The sequence below is a fragment of the Periplaneta americana genome, chromosome 8, assembly GCF_040183065.1.
Source record: "Periplaneta americana isolate PAMFEO1 chromosome 8, P.americana_PAMFEO1_priV1, whole genome shotgun sequence".
NCBI classification, from domain to species: Eukaryota; Metazoa; Arthropoda; class Insecta; order Blattodea; family Blattidae; genus Periplaneta; species Periplaneta americana.
In genome coordinates this window covers 164,170,003-164,192,664 of record NC_091124.1, presented here as the reverse complement: position 1 = coordinate 164,192,664, position 22,662 = coordinate 164,170,003, and the positions used below count along the sequence as shown (strand labels likewise).

Genomic DNA, 22,662 nt, shown 5'->3' with positions numbered 1-22,662 from the left:
ACCTGAATAGTTTGTGTCCTATTGTCCTTGGATTATCTATCAGTCTTTATTCCTGAATGCTTTCTGCAGACATGTCTTTACAATACCTAGTTATTTACAAGCAATTTACACAGATATCTCATAAATGGTCGGCACATGTCCGTTTTAAACATTTCACACACCATTTCTAGTCGTTTTGTCTCGAGACCTACCAAATTGGTAACAACGGCTCCTGGATCCATTCCTTTATTCTGGGGCTAGCATAGCGGATTCTCGAATTCGCAGTAATACTTGAGAACGTTTTGTAATCACTAAAAGAATTTGATATACGTAGATCTACAATCGTTCGAAGTTCAATACAACAAAATCCTAAAGATATAATATACAGGGCGTTTCCGAGGTGGTGTTACAAACTTTCAGGGATGATGGGGAAGAGCACATGTATTAATTTGAGATAGGCCTAAGGAACCTTGGTCCGGAAATGACTGAGTCGAAAGTTATAAGCAAAAATAGTTGTGTGGTGATGTAAAAAATTTCCCATCAAAAAGGAATATAATAGGAATTGAAATTTATGTTTAATATGGTGAAACTACTCCATTTACCATATTATTATTATTATTATTATTATTATTATTATTATTATTATTATTATTATTATTATTATTATTATTAGTAAGAGCAAAATCCAGATGTGTTTAATTACGTATATATGATTCTAAGAGTTAAACAATTCAAATTTAATGTTAAATAAGATAATTTTGACCAAAGTAATGATTAACATAATGGAAGAAAATGTATACATTAAAAATAAAAGCCATATTCTGCAAAAGTTATATTTGAAGAAAGATCATATTCTAGAGACGAAAGCATTCTTTTTGACAATCGGCTTTTGAAAGTAGTCAATGTCTGACAGCTCCTTTACGAATGTAAGTTTACATTGAGCAATCATATTTAAACTATTTACAAAATAAGTAGGCTATAGTATTACTAAATAAAATGCTTTGCATTACAATATACCTACAACATTGTAGCCTACTTAACAGTGTAAATAATGTTTGATCAATGTAGGCCTACATTCTTTACGAAAAATTAAATAGTAAAAAAGACGTATTCTAATGTACCTAGTGTAAATAATTTAAATTCTAAACATCAATGCAATTGTTAAAGTAGTTCATGTTTTCTTCTGCCCAACTTGACCAAACAAGAGTCGTGTGAGCAACCAGTCAAATACTTCGCTTGTTAGTTGCATGTGCGTCGCTCACTTAAACACTCCAGTAATATTTAATCTTGTAGCCTTCCGGTGCCTAATCATCACCGTCTGTACAATGCCGACCATTACGTGAAACCACATTCATCATCGTCGTCAACATAATCATTGTCGTTACCATGATCATCATAATCACTATGAACGGCACTGTCTTCGCTTTCATCTCCAATATCATATCATCCTAATCATTATCATCACCATTAGGTATCATCATAATCCTCATGTTGTTAAAATAGTGACACTCTGATAAACTAACAAGATCTTTATTCTACACGCCATTCATTACCTCTGATCGGCCTTGATAAAGAGCGTATTCCGAATCTCACCGGACCGGTGGACAACAATGACGTCACGCTGCAGCGGAATAGGAACAAAACTGCTGGAAGGATCGATGGCTGTCATGGCGACTGTGTAAGTGGTTACCTGTGCTACGCTAGCATAATTTTGCGAAATTTCCGTACTGCTATCTCGTTCAAAGAAAAGAGATCATAAACAACTTATTTCTTGAACCGATAGTAATAACAGGTCCGTTGACATGTTCACTCATAAGCCATTAACATATTGTTTTTACGTTGTTCTCATTACAAACAATACAGCAGAACTAAAGCAGAACACACCGCCATGACACAACAGTGCACGATGTCATTCGTCTGTTAATTCCAGCCCTATACAAGAAGCAATCAGATTCACTCATGGCGGCTGATGGGGACTGCCACCACCTCTGCAAGCTGATGGCACCGGTGCGACACCGGTGGAGCATCAATGACGTCATCGGTGGAATTCGGAACACCGTGATGCCATCGGATTGCTCACCTGTGAGATTCGGAATGTGCTCAAAGTGATTTGAAGTTGTGAAGCATTGGCTCCGTAAGACTGTGGGAACATACGGACGGTCTTTATAGATCAGTCAATTCTAAGTCAAATCGTTATGCTCACTAACTGGATCGTATTTTATTTCTCTCTCGGGATGCACCACCTCGTTTAATTATGATATAGACCACAGTGGCAGTAGTATCGAACTGTGGGCATGCCTTCAGAGCCAGCGTAGGAGTTCATAGAACGTGACACACGGTCTATTATGTGCCAAGGGTTTGGATAGTTTTGAAGTCGTTTGTAATGCCCATATTTTTTTTTTAACTTGATGCAATACGAACAAATAGTGGTATTCACGAGACATAGAGCAGCACAACGCCTCCACTTAAGTCAACACTGGACATCACATTGGCAAGGAACATATGTGTCTGGGCGGGATTCGACATCACTATCGTCGTTTGTCGTTCTTTTACATTTCTTTCTTTCAATATTTATATTTTTCTGTTATTTTTTCTGTTCTCTTTTCTTCCTCTTTCTTTCTTTCTTTCTTTCTTTCTCATTTTCTTTTGTTTAATTACCTTTATCGTTAAGTTTCTTCCTATTTTCCTTTCTCTTCCTGTGCGACTTTCTATCGTCATTCATTTGTTTCTTTCCTATTTCTTCTTCTTCTTCTTTTTCACTACTGTACTGTAACCACGAGAAAGTCTCTGCGGAATGAGACGAAGCGGGGTAATGCTGTGAATTAATGCTGATGTCATAAGATGTCATAAGGTCACACACGTGGGTACTCGTATCTCTATCAGCTACACTCTCAGCACAAACCATAACATTGATACACACATATTTATACTACCCTAGTTACAAAATTAGATCACTGTTAATCTCCTGGTCTTTTAATCCCTCCATACAGGAAATAACATATGCAGGAGAGCGCATGTTTTTTAAACTGACGTTATAACGGTAATATTATCCATCTACTTCGCTCCAATAGATGACGCAATAGTAAGCACATTCCTTTCACGGTTGATCTCCTGGTTGGAGAACAGTATCAGAGATTAGGCTTGCAGCCTATTCCGTCTTCACTCCAGCTATCTTTCTCTTGGTCTTCCCACTTCTCATCTTCCGTCTGGTTTATATTTTAATATATGTTTCACTATTCTATCTTTTTCCATTTTTCCAGTATGTTGTATCCATTGTTGTTTGTTTTCTTGTATAATGATCATTAATAGAAAATATGTTCAGTTCTGTTCTTACATTTTCATTTCGTATTTCGTGCAGTAGCAGGTGCGAGGGACATACAAGTCGTACCAAACCTGAAATTCTCGACGGATCACAGAATGGTACGTGCCACAGTGAATATAAAGAGAAACAGAAGACATTTTGGGAATACAATAGCGAGCACAATTGACAGCTTAGATAGGCACACTTTCGGCCTTGCACTACAGGAACGACTACAAGAAATGGACCTATCCTCCCAGCGCGACCCACAGGATCTATACAACTCCATCGAAGAGGCCCTTACCCAAGCATCAATCACAGCCAGGAGAACAAATGGAACTAGAGAAAACAGTTCCAAGCTCAGCCCGTTAACAATTGCATTAATTGAACAAAGGAAGAGATTATATCCAAGCAGGGATGAAAACGAGGACAATAAAAACCAGTACGCAGAGATTGATAAGCAAACAAAAAGGGCGATCAGAAGGGACGTACGTGAACACAACACAGAGGCAGTAAGAACAATACTGGAATCATCCAAATCAACAAGACAAGCAAGAAAACAGAGAGGAAGTGGGAAGCAATGGCTCTTGGGAGCACGGGGACCCAGAGGCAACCGTCTAACAGAAAGAGAAGACATTGTGACGGCAGCCACAAACTATTACAGATCACTATACACCAGCTCCAAACAGGAAGCGAATCCAAGCGACAGTATTCAGATGAACAACGTAGACGACATCGAGGTCCCACCAATACTTCAAAGCGAGGTCAGGACAGCGATAGGGGAACTCAAACCCGGAAAAGCGCCCGGAGAAGACAACATCCACAACGAACACCTGAAACTCGGTCACGACTCCTTGCTAACACCGCTCACCGCAGTCTTCAACGAAATACTCAAATCGGAGACAGTACCCCACCAATGGAAGACAAGCAAAATTATTCTACTCCACAAAAAAGGTGCCAAGGACGACCTGAACAACTACCGTCCAATCAGCCTGATGTCAAATGTCTACAAGCTGTTCTCTAAGATAATCACAAGGAGACTCACGAAAGTACTGGATGACAACCAAGCTCCAGACCAGGCAGGATTTCGCTCAGGTTACAGCACGGTGGACCATCTACAGACAATCAACCAGGTCATAGAAAAAACGGACGAATTCAATATTCCCCTCTATCTTGCATTTATAGATTTCAAGAAAGCATTTGACTCGGTAGAACACTCCTGTGTATTACAGGCGCTGAGCAACCAGGGAGTCGAGCACAAATATATCAACATCCTAACTAAGCTCTACGGAGACTCGCACGCCATCGTGATGACAGAACGAGAAGGACAAATATTCAGAATAGGAAGAGGAGTCCGACAAGGGGATCCGATCTCACCAAAGCTGTTTACTAGCCTCCTGGAAGACATATTCCGTAAGCTAAAGTGGAAGAAAAGACATGGAATCAATATAAACGGATATCGGCTGACGAACCTAAGATTCGCGGACGACATCGTACTCTTCGCTAAAAACGCCACCGACCTACAAGAGATGATACAGGAACTAAGCGATTGCAGCGCACACGCAGGCCTAAGCATGAACATGGAAAAAACCCAAGTCATGACGAACAGCCAACCACAACCCATCCAAGTCAACGCAACCAGTTTACAGTACGTGGAAGATTACATCTATCTGGGCCAATTGGTCGGATTCAAAAGCTGCATGACGAGAGAACTAAAAAGAAGAATTGCATCAGCATGGAGAGCTTTCTGGTCACTGCAATTCATACTCCTTGACAAGAAACTGAACCGCAAACTAAAGCTGGAGGTGCTGCAATCCTGTATCTTCCCAACCTTACTTTACGGCTGTCAGACCTGGAAACTGACCGTGAACCAGAAGACGCAGATTCAGATCTGCCAGCGCAAAATGGAGAGGAAAATCCTAGGACTCTCCCTCAGAGACAAGATTTCCAACACCAGACTAAAGCAGATGACAAACACCAGAGACATGGCACACCAAGGGGAACGCCTGAAATGGAAATGGGGAGGCCACGTGTCGAGACTCCAAGGCTGCAGATGGGCGCATATTTCCACCACGTGGGATCCACGCATCGGGAGGCGAAACCGAGGAAGACCTGGGACCAGATGGGCGGACTTCTTCAAGAGCCTAGCTGGACCCCTGTGGTCCAGAACAGCCAAGAACCGAGAAGAATGGAGATCGCTACAGTTTGCCAGTATCGAGTGAGAGTGCAAGTGTACACACACAAACGACGAACAAAACTTATATAGAACAGAATCTACCGTCATGCGGATTAGCTCACCGCATGATCTCTAAAGAGCTCCCCTTTTAGGAGGCCATAGCCCTTCACGGGAAATCCAAAGGCTATTTCAATATGCAAACTTTTCACCTTTCTTAAAAATTTCATCTCTGCAGTTTGTATCCGTTGTTGTTTCTTGGTTAAAGTCCATGATACACTTCCATAGGTTAGAACAGGTGTGGCCATTACTTTATAACAGCTTCCATGATACACTTCCATAGGTTAGAACAGGTGTGGCCATTACTTTATAACAGCTTTTGGGGTTAATACAATAGAGGACATAGGGTAGATCAGATTCTAAGCTGAAGAGAAAGCAACTGAACTAGGGGATGAAAGATGAGTGGAACGGAGAAAAATTCTCTCCAGCACCGGGATTTGAACCCGGGTTTTCAGCTCTACGTGCTGACGCTCTATCCACTAAGCCACATCAGATTCCCATCCCGATGTCGGATCGAATCCTCTCAGTTTAAGTTCCACCTCTTGGGTTCCCTCTAGTGGCCTACCCTCATGTACTGCGTCATAGATGTATGACAGTGGGACCATGTCCACACACATGTGCAGAGGTGCACTCGTTATGAGTGACTAAGTGGCCAGGATCTGAAAACCCGGGTTCAAATCCCGGTGCCGGAGAGAAGTTTTCTCCGTTCCACTCATCTTTCGTCATATGATGACGCAGAATATCTGCACGGAAATATAATATGTACTTCGGTACATCATAATAACATATGATATGCGAATAATCACTTCGTGATTTAAGACGGCGCTTATTCCGTCGGATCCCGGCCACTTAGTCACTCATAACGAGTGCACCTCTGCACATGTGTGTGGACATGGTCCCACTGTCATACATCTATGACGCAGTGCATAAGGATAGGCCACTAAAGGGAATCCAAGAGGTGGAACTTAAACTGAGAGGATTCGATCCGACATCGGGATGTGAATCCGGTGTGGCTTAGTGGATAGAGCATCAGCACGTAGAGCTGAAAACCCGGGTTCAAATCCCGGTGCCGGAGAGAAGTTTTCTCCGTTCCACTCATCTTTCATCATATGATGACACACGGAAATATCGTATGTACTTCGGTACATCATAATAATATATGAACTAGGGGAGCTTACCCTAAACAAAAGCATGCAAGTTGGGAGGCTGTAAGGTGACAGCCCCACCACCCACGGCCTTCGTAAGGCAGTCAGACGAAATTTTCATTACTGAGAATCTTCACATCTTCCTATTTCTTGCATACTTAATTATGTCCACTTTTCTTCCTTTTTCGCTTCTATGTTTCATTTCCTTATTTTCTTCTTTCTTTCTACGTCTCTTTTACTTTCTTATTTTATTTCTCTCTTACGCCGGTGCGGGTGGTCTAGGCGTGTATTCGAATACCGCCTCGAGTATGGAGGATATCCTTCTTTAATATTATGTCCTGTGTGTGTCTCTGTAGAGGCCCCTACGCTCTACTGTCCCCAGACTAGAAGAGGCCCACATATGTGTCGGTGTCTAGTGTGTTGATCCACTGCTTCGCCCCCTCCCTTACAAGCATTGGTGTGTAATTCCTACAACAGAATGAGATTAAAATATAATGAAAAAAAAGTGTTCTACCATTTCTTTTCTCTTCTTCATCCTCCATTTTTGGTCTTTTTCCTTTTCTCTCTCTTTCTTCCTTTATTTCTGTGTTTATTTATTCCTTTAATTCATTTTTAATTTTTATCTTTATCCATTTCTCCCTTGCCTGCTTTCAAGTTTTTCTTTCATTCCATTTTCTCATTCAGTTTCTTCATTCATATAATTTTTTCTTCGTATTTTCTTCTCTGTCTTTTTCATTTATATTCCTCACTTTCTTTTTGTACTTCTTTTATTTTCGTTCTTCCTTCCATACGTTTTTATCTCGTTTCTCCCATTCATCTTGCTTCTTTCTTCCTTCCATCCTTCCTTCATTTTCTCCGTTTCTTTTCGTCCCTTTTTTCTCCCCAGTCCTCTTTATTCACTTATTTCATCGTCATTTAATCGGTCTTCTTGTATTAGGGTATTGATATTTCATTTTGGTTATGAGTTTACGACTAGGCCACGTATCCACCCACGTCAGCATAAAACATATTAATAGAACTAAATAACATTCATGTCGTTTGCTAAATAAAACTTTAATAACCGTATTGATAACATTATATGGATTGCTGTTACGTAAGTACGAGTATGATATTTAGCGGAACTTGAAGCAGCGGCTGCCCTCATCAGCTTTCGGTCCCCCGCAGAGTCTGTACGTGTCTAGAGGAGGATTGCTCAGAATACTTCAGTTCCTCCGCAAGTTTGAATTCAACATTGCTCTCTTAACACCTTAGCATCATCCATATTCTCTTTATAATCTCTGTCGACTACTCATATAATCAACTGTAGTAGAATCGAAACGCTACACAATGTTGTTTAATTTCAATTTTGAGTACTTAAAAAAAAAAACGTCATTGACTCTGCAAATCAAGATTTCAGGTATAACTCCCTGTAAAGTTGATTTGAACAATTTCGAGGGAAAAATTGTTCCGGAGCCGGGACGTACGTTAAACCAAAGGTCCCGGGTTCGATACCCGGCTCCGGAACAATTTTTCCCTCGAAATTGGTCATTGACTCTGTTTGATTGCCTTTGTTTTATTCGAGAGCCATAGTCTATGTCCTTAATGCACGCTGATGGGTATCGTTACACATAACAAGTGGCTCAGCTTGATTTTTTCGAGGCCAGGACTCCGGATGATCATTGCACTTAGGCTCGCTTCGACTCGTGGTGCGCTGTATAAATGCGATAATTGTCCAAGTACGACAAGTGACGTTCGTAAATCCGATGCTGACAGGTGGACCATCTTGCCTCAGCCCTGACAAAGTCAAGCTTAAACCTCATACGATGCTTTGTACTTCACTATTTTACTACTACTAATTCTATTATTATTATTATTATTATTATTATTATTATTATTATTATTATTATTATTATTATTATTACTATAAATTATTGTCTTATTTTTTTATACTTTGTTTGCCTCATTTATTTTAACCTCCTGTACACATTTTATTATAGTTTTTCCTTTTTTTCTTGCATATTATATATAATGTCTGATTTCTACTTACTTGTTTACATTACATTATTATTATCTTATTCAGTTTTGTGTGTAAAATTGTAGTGTACTTTGTAAATTTGTAATGTTTTTTGTAACGCAGTTTTACTCCTGGTTGAGTGTTAGAGAAGGCCGTATGGCCTTAACTTATTATTATTATTATTATTATTATTATTATTATTATTATTATTATTGTTATTATTATTATTATTATTACTATTATTATACGAGTGTCTGATAAGCCTCAAGGCCTCGGAACCCCAAGTCCTTTCTATAAGCATCAGAAACCAGTACTACATCCAAGATTTCATCCCAGCCTATTTTTAACTATTACAGAAGATATATGAAATGGGGGGTATGATAGATAGAAATGGGAGTACCCGGAAAAAACCGTCTGCAATATCTGCTTTATCCACTACAATTTCCATCAGGACCTCACCGGGGATCGAAACCGGGCTGCCTGGATGGAAGACCAGCACACTAGCATTTGACACATAGACATGGCACACAAACAATTATGATGAATCAGAAAGATTTTTAATCGATATATTTTCGCTTTTCTTTCCTTTTCTCGAAAATTGTTGTTATAGTGCGCATATATTATTATCAAGAACTGAAAACAGAATTTTTGCGAGTATAAATATATAATTTGATCTTTATTCATGAATAAAACGATCTTTGACACTCATTAAGGCTACTACATGAGTCAAACAGCTTTATTCCCATACGGCAGAAGCATTATTTCGAACTTTTTTTTTTCGCAAATCTTGCATTAAGAGAAACACGGTAACCAGCAGACCACAGTATCCAGTCATGGGAGTAGAAGTATGACATCACTCATACTAATTGGATTGCACTAAGGCCATGAAAGCCAGTTGTGGTATACGCAATGGTCTGGGGTTCAAATTTCTCTAACGGAATACTCACTGTTTTAAATTTCGATTAGAATGAGATATAGCTAGACTTATATCAGGGCTCTTCGAGAATTGTAATCTTGTTAAAATTAAAAATTGTTCCTGCTACGTATAATCAGGTAATGGATACATCACAGTGACAAAAAATAATAAAATAATGGCAGTTTATATCCGAGTTGACTTGTTGTAATTTTGTTACCAGCAAACCTTACACTTCAAATCCCATTTCTCTTTTATCACTTTAACTTTGATCATTGAAAATGTTATATGCTTCTCTGTATCATTATATGCTTGTGGTCAAAGTAAAATTTGGAACTTAGTGTCCATTCATTGTTTATAAAATCTGTCATCTGCAGAGTGGAAGTGATATAAATGTGCAGATTAAAGGGGCAATAGAATACCAGTATATTGACATAAACAAACAATCTATTAGGAGTTGTAATTAAGTGTATGGTTAATTAGAAATTAGACTGAAAGTCTGCATACTTTGGCAACAGCGCATCACCGACTCACCTACGAAAACAGACACGCACTCGGTCTGAATAGCAGCGTTCCGTCCCTTAGTCATCACTGTAGGGTTGCCATACTTTCTAATGGCAAGGAATGACGATAAGCATTAATCTTTTTATTTAATTTATGCTAATAATAAATCTGTAGCCAAAATTTTTCTGGTAATTTTCGATTTTCCAAAAATTGGTGTTGACATGTATAATTAACCATCCTGAAACCGAAAATCGCTTTTTTTTTATTTTTGTTTGTATGTCTGTCTGTCTGTCTGGATGTTTGTTACCTTTTCACACCATAATGGCTGAACGGATTTCGATGAAAATTGAAATATAAATTAAGTTCGTTCTGACTTAGATTTTAGGCTATTTGGCATTCAAAATACTTTATTTAAAGGGGCCTGAATTAAATAATCGAAATATCTCGCTTATTATTGCTGTTTGTGAAAAATGTTACATAACGAACGTTTCTTTAAAAATGATTTCCGATAAGTTTCATTCTATGCAAAATTTCGATAGGACTGGTATTTAAACATATATAAGACTTTTAAAATAACAATATAATACATTTTCACCGCCGCCTCAGATTATAGAGTTGTTGTTCCTGCATTAACTCCTATGTGCAAAATATAAATTTTTTGAGTAGGAACAAAAAACACATTTATTCATTCCATGGCAATGGTACATAGGAGATCGTGAATTCTTACATTTTCGAAAGAAAGAAATATAATTACCAGGGAAAGGATTTATATGTAAATACATATTTACTTATAAAGCTAATATAATTTATATTTTGCATTATCTTTATGTTTCACAATGTGTAGGGTTGAAAAATCCTACTTTTATTTTCCATATTTTTCCATATTTTAGAGTTTAGTACATATTTTCGTTAATTTCCATATATTTTCCATATTTCATATAAAACAGTCCATATTATATTAGGTTTAACAATAAAACAAAACAAAATTCCATTAACTTTTAAAAATACATTTCAACAATAGAGATTTAAACACATGTTCAGTAATCCCTTTAACATCAGAGTTATTTGAAAATTAGCAGTCCTATCAACAATGGGAAAGTAAGTTACAAAACTGTATTAATTTAATTTAAAATTTTTAACAGACTTCAGTTGTGCAGCTCAACAGTTAAATGCCAGTCAGAGTACACATAGGTTCAGTTTTGTAAATCATACTATAAAGACGGTAAATATGCCAAAAGTACGTCATTCAGTCAATTTAAAATCAAAACTAACAAGTTACATTTCAGAATTTAAAGAAGATGGTTTATCAACTGACAATAAAATATTATTTTGTAATTTGTGTCAGTGTGCAGTATCATCTACACAAAAGTTCCTGGTGCAACAACACATTACAACTAGTAAACATCAGGCCAACAAACAACTAAATTCCAAGCAGAGACAATTGTTTTTAACACAACCAACAACATCGAATGTAAGATCTGAGTTTAACATCGACCTGTGCCGTTCTCTCATCTCTGCTGATATTCCTCTCTACAAACTAAAGAATAAGGTCTTCAGGGAATTCCTTGAAAAATATACTCAACATACAATCCCGGATGAGTCAACACTTAGGAAGACGTATGCTCCATCCATCTACGATGAGACAATACAGAAGATAAGAGATGAAATTAAAGATAGTTCAATTTGGGTTTCCATTGATGAGACTCCCGACAAAGAAGGTAGACTTGTTGGTAATGTAGTTATCGGTTTGTTAAGTGAACAATATTCTGAACGAATTCTTTTACATTGTGATGTTCTAGAAAAGTGCAATAACAAAACTATAGTTAAACTGTTCAACGAAGCTATGGGTATCCTGTGGCCAAAGGGTATTATGTACGATAATGTGTTATTCTTTATTAGCGATGCTGCCCCTTATATGGTCAAAGCTGGACAAGCATTATCTGTTGTATATCCTAAATTGACTCATTTTACTTGTGTGGCGCATGCATTTCATCGTGTGGCAGAAGTGGTCAGAGACAATTTCCCTAAAGTAGATTTGTTGATTTCATCAGTGAAAAAAGTATTTCTCAAAGCTCCCAGTAGAGTTAACGTGTTGAAAGAAATGTACCCTGAAATTCCATTGCCACCAAAGCCAATTTTAACTAGATGGGGTACATGGCTAGAAGCAGTTGAATATTATGCCGAACATATAGACTCTATTAACAATGTTCTCCTTGCATTGGACTCTGAAGATGCAGTCTCAATTGATACTGCGAAAACAGTTACCTGTGACATAAGTGTGAAGAATGACTTAGCTCACATTCAGCATACATTTTCATGCATCATAAAAACGCTCAAAAGTCTCCAAAATAGGCACCTTTCACTATCTGAAAGTTTTGAAATTATAAATAGTACTGTGGAACAACTGAATCGTGGTAGAGGTAAAGTTGCAGATGCAGTAAGAGCTAAGGTGGACACTGTACTTTCAAAAAACCCTGGATATGAAGAACTACAAAAGGTTGTTGCTGTGATGAGTGGTGAATCAACAGTGAAGATTAACTTGGACTTATCCCCAGCAGACATTGTGAAATTGAATTATGTACCAGTTACTTCTTGTGACGTCGAACGCTCTTTTAGTCAGTATAAATCTATCCTCAGAGACAATAGAAGAAGATTCACTTTTCAGCACTTGAAAGAAATGTTTGTAACCTATTGTTATGGTAACAGACAATAAAAATTGTGTTTTGTTGAAACTACATTGGAAGATAAGGTACGTTCATTATATTTTTTGTTTAGTTTGATTAAAATGTACCAATATTTAACGTACATAGTCATTTTTTTATAATTTTAAGTCCATATTTAATTCCATATTTTGGTAAAAATCCATATTTAATTCCATATTTTGGTAAAAATAACTACATATATATTTACATATTTCATATATTTTTAGTCCATATAAATCCGTTCCCTGATAATTACATATCACTATATAAGTTATTTGAAGGGTTCAGAACCATAGTGGGCCAAGCGCCATTTACTGAAGACGTAGAAAACAAGGGTTAAAATTAAGTTATACCATAATTCAATGGAAACATATAGCAAATAATATAAAGTATACACATTAAAACTAAATGATATGTCAATCTTCATTAAACTATGGTTGCATGTAATAAAAATTAAGAAACATGTTAAAGAAATTGTCCTTGCACCAAATGATTGGTCTCTGGTTCAAAATGATCGCATTTTAATTATTTTAATACAATTTAAATTTAAGTAATATATTAAACAATTTATCCTTCTATCAAACACGAATGTTCCCTGGATCAAATGTCCTATTTTAATTATGTAATTACTTTATATTTATTTCTAACTGGTGTAGCGGAGCGCACGGGTACGGCTAGTTTGAAATAAAACTGTCAGTTTCACTTAAAAATTGCAAACAGATAAATCATTCCTTATCACATTCTCTAACGACAAGAATAAAAATCATATTCGTACTGATAGTACTTACAGAGTAAAACAATATTGACGTTTAGGGAGAAATTAGTTTTTTTTAGACATTTTTGAGACAAATGTGATATTAGAATTTATTTTGTACTCTATCCAAGGAATAAGCTGTTAAAATCTGCACAGTTACACTCTGTATAATGACTTTAGCAAAACCAGTGATGCAATGGAACCTTTACTGTTAAAATAAATATTAGACTTGCAACATAATATTAACTGTGAATTTCTATACAGTTCGACAAACGTGTGGCTTACCATGTTCCAGTTCTAATGAGTAATTTCTAGAGAACACGGCTGGCTACTTTATAAAAGAATTCAATTTCTAATGGACAGTTCATTGTTTGAAAGGTACTGTAGATTAGTAGAGCACTGACTGTAATGTAATGATCTAATGGAACAAAGGCACACGTGATACACATGGGACTGCTGGGGTGAGGTCACATGGCTGTTGCTCGTCTGCATAGTCCAGTTCTTCAGCCTCAGTGGCTCTTTGTGTGGCCAACACTTCAAACACTTGTGTCGTGTTGTGGAAGATGAACGTGTGAATTTTTTAGTGTGATACGCAAGCTCATCGCCGTCGGTCGGTGCCGTGAGTGTCTAGTGTGATGTGGGTTTTATATTCAATACTTTTAATGTGATGTGATTGTGTTGAATTTAGTGTGATTGGAGCAAGTGGATGGAATTATCAGACATGGGGTTTGTATGATTTCTGGCACCATTCTGACCTTTTATTCCTGTTAAGCCTGTTAGGAAAATAACAATAGTCTGTCTCATTCTTGTTCCCCTCAAATCCTAACTTAAGTGAGTCGGTAATAGATAGATAAATAGATAGATATTTATTTGTCATCAACATTTATATTAGTTATGGTGTACCACAACTTATGTAAGTTATACGGGTTTCACCATAACTTTCTATTAATATAACTACAATTAGCATGCAATCTCGACAGCTGTTAAACTCATAACTCTCTTAACTCCAAACAGTCAATTTCTTCTTATTGATCTTAACTGTCTACCATCTGTTCGTTCCACACTTACGTTCCTTTCAGCATTCTAATCTTGCTAACTACATTTATATATAATTCCGTCTTTCTACATTACATCTAACTCGTAACACTTCACCCGGTTATACTCATTGGGATCTTTTTTTCTACCTAATACACGTCATTATAATCTTATTAAATCTTCACATGAGTATCTAGTTCACTTTAGATTGTTCATTCATTTCTTAACCACAATCAACACTCAGAAAAAAACATAGAAAATTGTAAATACTATCACTAAGATTATCTTTCATAAACTTCACTATATCACTTTCTAAGATTTACTTCTTTACAGTAAACTTCAGTCGGTAACTATATTTATTAACTAGCCAGTTTTTAATTTCCCAATATCTTTTTCCAATTTTATAACTTCCTACTATGATCCCCTAAACATTTTCATCACACAAAACACGATTTACGAAATTAAAATCACCAAACTTCCTGTTGTAATTTCATTCAGACCTTTTATTTATTTCTTACCTCTCATGCACCAACTTCTAAGATTGTAACTTTTTTGTCCCTTAAATGTACCCGTCAACGATAAAATACTGCCTTGTGGTGACGAAATCACGAGTCGGTAATAAAGTGCGCTAGCTCGCATGAGCTGGGGTTTTCTTTGTCACGATTTCTGCTACAATCCAGCCTATAGACACCGTCATCCAAAAAAAAAACCAATGACAGTTTTTTATAACGGAGGTCCTGGTTGAAGTGAGAGAAGTGTTCGTATTGGAGAGAAACGGTGTTGTGGCATTTTTCTCTGGTTCTCTCGTTTCCACTTTTATAATTCTACCGTTACTTCACATAACATCATTCATAACCAAAGCTCGGAACTTGGGGACTTGTGTCTTTGAACGTGGCTAAGCGACCGGACTTTAATGTCAACAAACTCCCGCTTCCAGCACAGAGGTACTGTAAGGTCTGCTATAAAAGTGGTTCCTGGCTGGAACAACATAATGATAATATTATGGTAGGTTGAAACACGTAATTTTATAGCATAGATATAAATAAACATGCAAAATATATCAAATTTACAGTTCTGCTCTGTATATTTCATTACAGTGTATGACTACATACATTCGAATATTTTTCGAACCCATACCTTCTTCGTCTGTTACTTAAACATGATTTGAAAAGAAAGAAACATTTCCACGTCACATGAAGTGACGGGAGCAAAATTATATTTTTTTTTTACTTTATTTATTTTAACTGGCTACCTACTGAATACAAATTACATTTATAAAACAAAAATGTTTCTAGCCACTACCGTAACAGCCAGGCCCGTGTACGATGTGGTCTTAGTCAATAATATATCATAAAATTTACAAGGACACTTTACTAAATACAGTAAGTAACTTAATTCAAACCAATAAATACAACACAAGAGCAAGAATAAAGAAGAAAGAGAAAAAGAGAGAAAAACACACATTTAATATAAATTGACAATTCGACAGAAGCCAGTGATATTCAATAAAAACAAGAATATAGTAGACAGAAATAAAAGGTAAAAAAAAATACATTTGTTAATATTATATTATATCGTGGGTAATTTTACAAATTTTTTAAAGCTTCAATTTTAAAAAATTTCAAATTTGGAAAATGGTTTGTAATTGTTTATAAAGTCTTAGGCCGAAATAAAGTATTGAATGTTTTCACTGTCACTGTTTCCTGTTCGATTTTCTGTAGTTGCTAGCTGATCTCGTATCTGAGAAAGATAAGTATCCTAAATTTGTCTCGAAAATAGTTTTCAATTTCTATGTCACTACTAGGGAAGGTTCCACTACGACTTGATCCATGGCTATGGACAAATTTTCCACCAATTTAAGGGACTGCAATGTATTTCAATGAATGCCCGTTTCCAATCTCTAGTTTGTGTTTGACACAAGTTACAAAATATAAACTCTCCATTCGAAGAAAATAATGTATCTCCTCAGAATTCCTCCACGAAATTCTGTACCTAAATTTTAAGAAATATATTTTCAAACGTATAGAATACCCATTCGAATAATACGTATTTTCTTATTTTCAAACAGACCGTTTACCTCTAATGAATTATCTGAATGTCATTGGCTTCGACACGACACAGTTTCCTCGTCCGTCTTCCTGTCATTCGTTGTGGCCACTTTCTTAGTACACACGACTGTCCCTGAGCACTTGCAGCGTGAGCTTTGTGTACGTTGTACCTGTAACCTTACTCATGCACACGACACACGTCCCCAAGTTCCGAGCTTTGTTCATAACATTAAATAGATTAGCAAAGTCGTACTGCCGTTGAGATAGATCGATGATCGACGGCGCAAATAGTAACTATTAAACTGTGGTAGATACTCTGAAACTAATCCAGTAGGACAGGTGTGTGTTACAGAAAATATTGTATTCGTTCACAAAACCTTTAAAAGTAGAAATTACCACAGATGAGCGGCGTCCTACAAGCATAGTTCACACATCAACAGTACGGACTCATCATTTAGTTACACTGTACACATATTATAAATTTGTAAAATTATACGTAAGAATTCAGTATCATTATTTTATGTTAATAAGCTAGTCTTTTCTATACCTTTGTCTTATTTGAAGTCCAAGATGTTCAGTAGAAAACAATGTGTTATGCAGTGCATCGTATCTTACTCGTACGTATTGTGTTCTGAAAGTGTACTGGTTAATAGGAAAATGACCAGTTAAGTCCGACCGACCGGAATGTATTTTGATTCACTCTACACAAGAGTTTATTGAACTCTGTTACTATTACTATTTCCCTACTAATAATGCTATCGTAAGGAAACGGAATTGGATTTTGGGTGTTTCCCCCTCTCCCTATTATAGTATTTAGTTTTTCCTCTTTAAAATAATGTATCACATATTACTATATACTCAAATTTCATCCTTTTTAATATTTCGATTTTCTGAGCAGGGGTATACAACGTTCATTCTTAATAAATTTACGGATTTTGAGCGGACATTTTTTCCATTTATTTTTTTATTTTTCCTTTTACAAACAATATGTCAAATATGATTATAACCTACTAAAATTGAAGAGTGTCATCCAAAAACGAGTTAATTTCATTTTTATTAAAGGACTGGACTAGTTTTTTTCATCCACCGGTCTCGGACTGAGCGAGTTTTCAAGTGACATGCACAATAACACATACTTTTAGACAAGAATTGGCGTTGTTTTGGAAGAAAACAAGCTTAAAATATAAAGATAGAGGTCTCAAACATAATCATGTATACCGTATAAGTCATAAAAGTAGCCAAATAGACTGATCGAGTATTGGGATCACAATTATATTCCTGATAACTTTTCATTTTTCTGAGGGTGGTGCGCAGTATATACGTATCTTATTTTAACACTAATTTTCTCTAAGTTAGTTTTTTCATAAAAAGCGAACTTTTTATCAGCTTATACTTAATTGAAAAAGGTGAAAATTTCAGAAATTGCTTATTTTGATATTTTACGTATACTGAAGCAATATTTTTGAAATCCATTAAATTTTGGGGACTTTACAGTGGGGTATGTATAGAAAGTCGTTGAAAAGAAATTACGAATGGGGAAAAAATTATTTCTCAGCAAGGGAATAAATTTAAGGAAAACTACTGTTTCAGCGTAAAGTCAGTTATATGTTCATGAGCCGTATAAAATCAGCTTCCTAGATTCAACAGTTTTCTAGAAAAAGTTCCTTATGTAAGACATAATTCAACATTGTCAAGTACACACCTGTGGAGTAACGATCAGCGCGTCTGGCCGCGAAACCAGGTGGCCCGGGTTCGAATCCCGGTCGGGGCAAGTAACCTGGTTGAGGTTTTTTCCGGGGTTTTCCCTCAACCCAATACGATCAAATGCTGGGTAACTTTCGGTGCTGGACCCCGGACTCATTTCACCTTCATCTCATTCAGACGCTATATAACCTAGATGTTGATACAGCGTCGTAAAATAACCCAATAAAATAATAGTACATTATGCAACGAGCCTATATTGATAGTAATTAAGACGCAAGTATGGATGTTTATGAAGCGAGCGCAAGCGAGTTTCATAATATTCATACGAGCGTCTTAATTACCATTATAGGCAAGTTTCATACGACTTTTTATGCTCGACCATATTTCTAACTTCAAATTATTCAGATGTTTACATTTTATTTGTATCTCACAAGATCGGAAGTGACCTTGTTCTAGGTCGTGAATTGTGAGATGTGCGCAGACGCGAAAGTATTGATTTTTTCCGAGGAACAATAATGTCATTGACCTTGATGTAATCCCGTTAAACTTGATATAACCTTGATTATTGAATTCGACATTGAAAAACGAGATGACAAATTGAATTTATTTGAATATTATTTACAATTAACGCTAATTATTATAGTAATGGAACATAACCTTCTGCGACAGTATTGGATTTCCAGTCTCCGTGACTTTTCGCTAATTCTCTTTCGATTGCATATCCGAGAATAGATACTTGCGGTTTTATAACGATACAAAGCTGACTTGTCATTGGCTGAACACCTGTAAGCTGAGTTGTCATTGGCTGAAAACACCTGTACTTTAATGAGTAGGTGTACTTTAATGACATGCATTAAAGGACTGCTACCAGGTGTATAATTACTACATTTCGGCATGGTCGAGCATAAAATAAATATAAACATAGTCAAGATAGGCAATTCCGTATCCCCTTAACTCTGAGATTGCGAAAAGATCTCCTTCAGCACTGGCACCATATGGCTCAATGTACACAGAAAGGAAGATATATCACGGAAATATACCAAGTAGTTCCCCAACGAATACTACCACTACCACCACAGGTTCACGAGTTCAAATACTGCGGAGTACGATAGATTTTAAAGAGCTTGGCTTCCTACAGGCTAGAAATAGTCATACTGTACGTCCTGCGCCCTAGATTTACGACACGCAAAAGACCCTGTCCCTGACTGAGGGCTCCAGGTAAAATTTATCAACTGTTTCTAGGTTTCTAGCCCACATTGAAATTCGACGTTCAATAAACTCCAATTAAAAGCGTCTTTTAAAGGACTACTACTTAACGTTTGCCATATCTTCAGACCAACCTCGGTCGGATCTAGCTCTAGACGTTCCCGATGTTGTTTTCCGGTCCTTGGTTATGAACGTTACACAGCGAAAACAGAAAATCCGGCTGATCATTTCTACCTGATATCACCGTCGTCTTGTACCATGTACAGTGGACTCTCCTAAGTTCGACAGAACAGAATTGAAAGTTCAGTCCAATAAGGGTAGTGGGTGTGGCAGGTGAAATTAATACAAATTCTTATTGGTTATCCATCAATGAATACAGTACTGTACTTGCATTTCCTGCCCGCCCCGAGACTTGTGTATGCGCCTTTAGTACCACAGTGGGTTTCGACAGTTCCGTCTCACAAACGGCACAATTCTCAAATCGAAAAAGAAGAGTTCATTAATTTAAAATCAGTGATCAATATGGATGTCCTAATTAATAAAATATTCTGTTTTCCTTTAAGAAAAGTATCACTACAAGACACAGAACCAATTACCATTCAAATGGCAAACCCATTTCTTAGTGCCCATATAGGGCGTGCCTAATTCTCCTACGTAAGCAGTTGAACTATGGGATGTCGAACTTAATTTCTGTCAAACTTAAGAGTTTCCACTGTACTTTATGAAATAAGAGGAATTGTTTTGTTAGTAAAATAGGGAATTAAGATGAGATTAATGCTGTAAAACTGAGATCAACGGGAGATAATCTCCCCAAAAAGATCCTACGATGTATATCTAGATCTATTCAAATCAGCCGGGAATCCAATTAGAGTTCGCGAATTGTCCCCGCTCCAGCACTGAGCTACCGAAGATTACTGTTACTACGAGTATTACTATTTATAGTTCTAGTACTATTAATGTTAGTCTAACATTGCTAATACTAATACTACTATCTGTACCGCTACTAATGCATTTATCGTTGCTTAGTATCCAAATATCACCTAATTCTGAAAACTGTTAACTGCCAACTCATTCCTTTTTACACTCTATCCAATTATGTTTCCTTTAGCCTTCTCTTTTCTTGCTGTTCAAAATTCATTTTTAATTCGGTTTGTCTGACATCCTTTCGGTATCTCTCAGTAACATCTACACTCTCTGCTTTATCTGTCTTATTTATCACAGTATTAAGCATAGCACTATGCTTTAAACCAATCACTGCAGAATATAGTAAGTTTCTGAATTACGACATAACTAAAGAGTTGATATAAAAAGATAGTGATCGTAGGACACAAATCTTGTCTACGCCCTATTTCTTACGAAAAAGAAGAAAAAGATATTGCACAGATTGGTACTACAATAAAGAAAATTGTATTAAAACGTAAGCTGTGAAAATTACGTTATACGTGGTACAGTCATTAAGTTCTGACACTGACGCCTGAAGGGTAGGCACCACAAGGATCTGGATGTCTCAGAAGATGCCGCGTGATACGGCGTACACTTAAACAGATCGACATCCTCCCTCAATATAGTCGCCGTTGGCCGCTATGCACGTCTGCCAACGTTGGTGTACAGTAGCTGCTGGAAGCACTGCTGAAAGATGTTGGCAGGAAGATGCCGTATGGCTTCTCTTGTGGCAGTCATGACCTTTTCGGCCGCATAAAAATTACGCCCACGTAGGATTGATTTCATGAGGGGAAAGAGAAAAAAATCGCATGGTGCGAGATCAGGTGAGTACGGAGGGTGTGGCAAAGCAGCGACCTGTTGCCTTGCAAGTACCTCTTGGACAAGGATGGAGCGATGTGCACGGGCGTTGTCGTGTAGCAACAGCCAATTCTTCCTATGCCAAAGCTCAGGACGCTTACGACGAATTGAATTGCGTAAACGGCCAAGAATCTCTTTGTAGAGGATCTTGTCTACAGTTGCACCTTGTGGGATGAATTTTATGTGAACAATTCCATTTGAATAAAAAAAAACTGTTAAAGCATCACCTTGCCTTTTGACCTGTCTTGTTGCGGATTTTTCTGTCGTGGAAATAATGGCGTTTTCCAGGTGGCGGATTGTCGCTTCAGTTGCGGATCGCAAAGGAAACACCATGTTTCGTCTCCAGTTATGATCGGTTATAGCAGTTTCGCCTAATTTCTGACAGAACGTGACGTTTGCCCGTTGCTCAAACTGCAACATACTCGAGTTCCGACGCGCGCATTCAAATCACCGTCACAACAATGACCGTAGTTCTGCTTACACTATATGCACGTAATTGTATGATGCTGGGACGAGAGACTAACTGACAAGGTACCATATCACGGCGCCACCTATCCGTTCTAGTGCACCACACCGCCACTATGCCCTCAGTCTCAGAACTTAATGACTGTACCACGTAGATGTGATCATCACTATAGTCCCGACGCTGTTATTTCCGGCGTGACTCCACCTCTTTGCTTACGTCTTAGAAAGTAAAGGCTCTATAAAGTCTACTACTAGTAGTAGTAGGTAGGTAGTATCGTTCGCCGTTTTTGTTCTCACATTGCCGAGCTACCATATGAGGAATCTATTTGCCACAACGTTAAACATTAACATGTCGTAGCTCCTATGATAATAAATCAAACGCAATGTAATTCAGCAAATAATTGAGCGGCAAATAACGTCTTCGTGTGCTTTCTGCGAACGCCAAAAAAAGAGCTAAAATGGCTGGCGATTATATTAAGTATTTATCGAGCCTTAAGAAATGAATCAGCGAATCACAAGACGCACACGTTTAAATGTAGCCGACCTGCAACGCGATTGGCTGCCGGAAATTAGAGCGACGGGACTATAATTAGTAATTAACCGAAGTTGTTATACTTCGAAATTTAAGATTACTGTTAAAATTCGTTAAATTTTTATAGAATTATTTCAGATCTTAAGATTTTATACTGGAAAACGTTGCTAAAATATAAACCTTTCTTGCATAATTTCTTTAATACAATTTATTTTGCTCTAATAATCATACTTTGAAACAAGATCCATATCTAACTTGTGATTTGTTACGTAGACAATTTCCCGGGAATGTTTTTTCAGCCAATTACTAAACTTGTTGGTCCTCTATTGACCAGTGACAATCGAACTATAT

At 37.1% G+C, this 22,662-nt stretch overlaps 1 protein-coding gene across 27 annotated transcripts in view; it reads left to right on the top strand.

The window, feature by feature from the left end:
• Positions 1–22,662, top strand: part of cac (calcium voltage-gated channel subunit cacophony) — a 1,051,854-nt gene that overhangs the window by 107,925 nt on the left and 921,267 nt on the right. For 24 of the 27 annotated variants that reach the window (XM_069834005.1, XM_069834017.1, XM_069834006.1 and 21 more), the window contains exon 1: positions 14,095–14,247. The exons of 1 other annotated variant lie outside the window; for it this stretch is intronic. In XM_069834005.1, coding sequence (XP_069690106.1) covers positions 14,228–14,247 — 20 coding nt within the window. In that variant the 5' untranslated portion in view covers positions 14,095–14,227. Of the gene's footprint in view, positions 1–14,094; positions 14,248–22,662 lie in introns of those variants that run through there. 2 more of the 27 variants (XM_069834013.1, XM_069833998.1) reach the window with 1 other exon arrangement.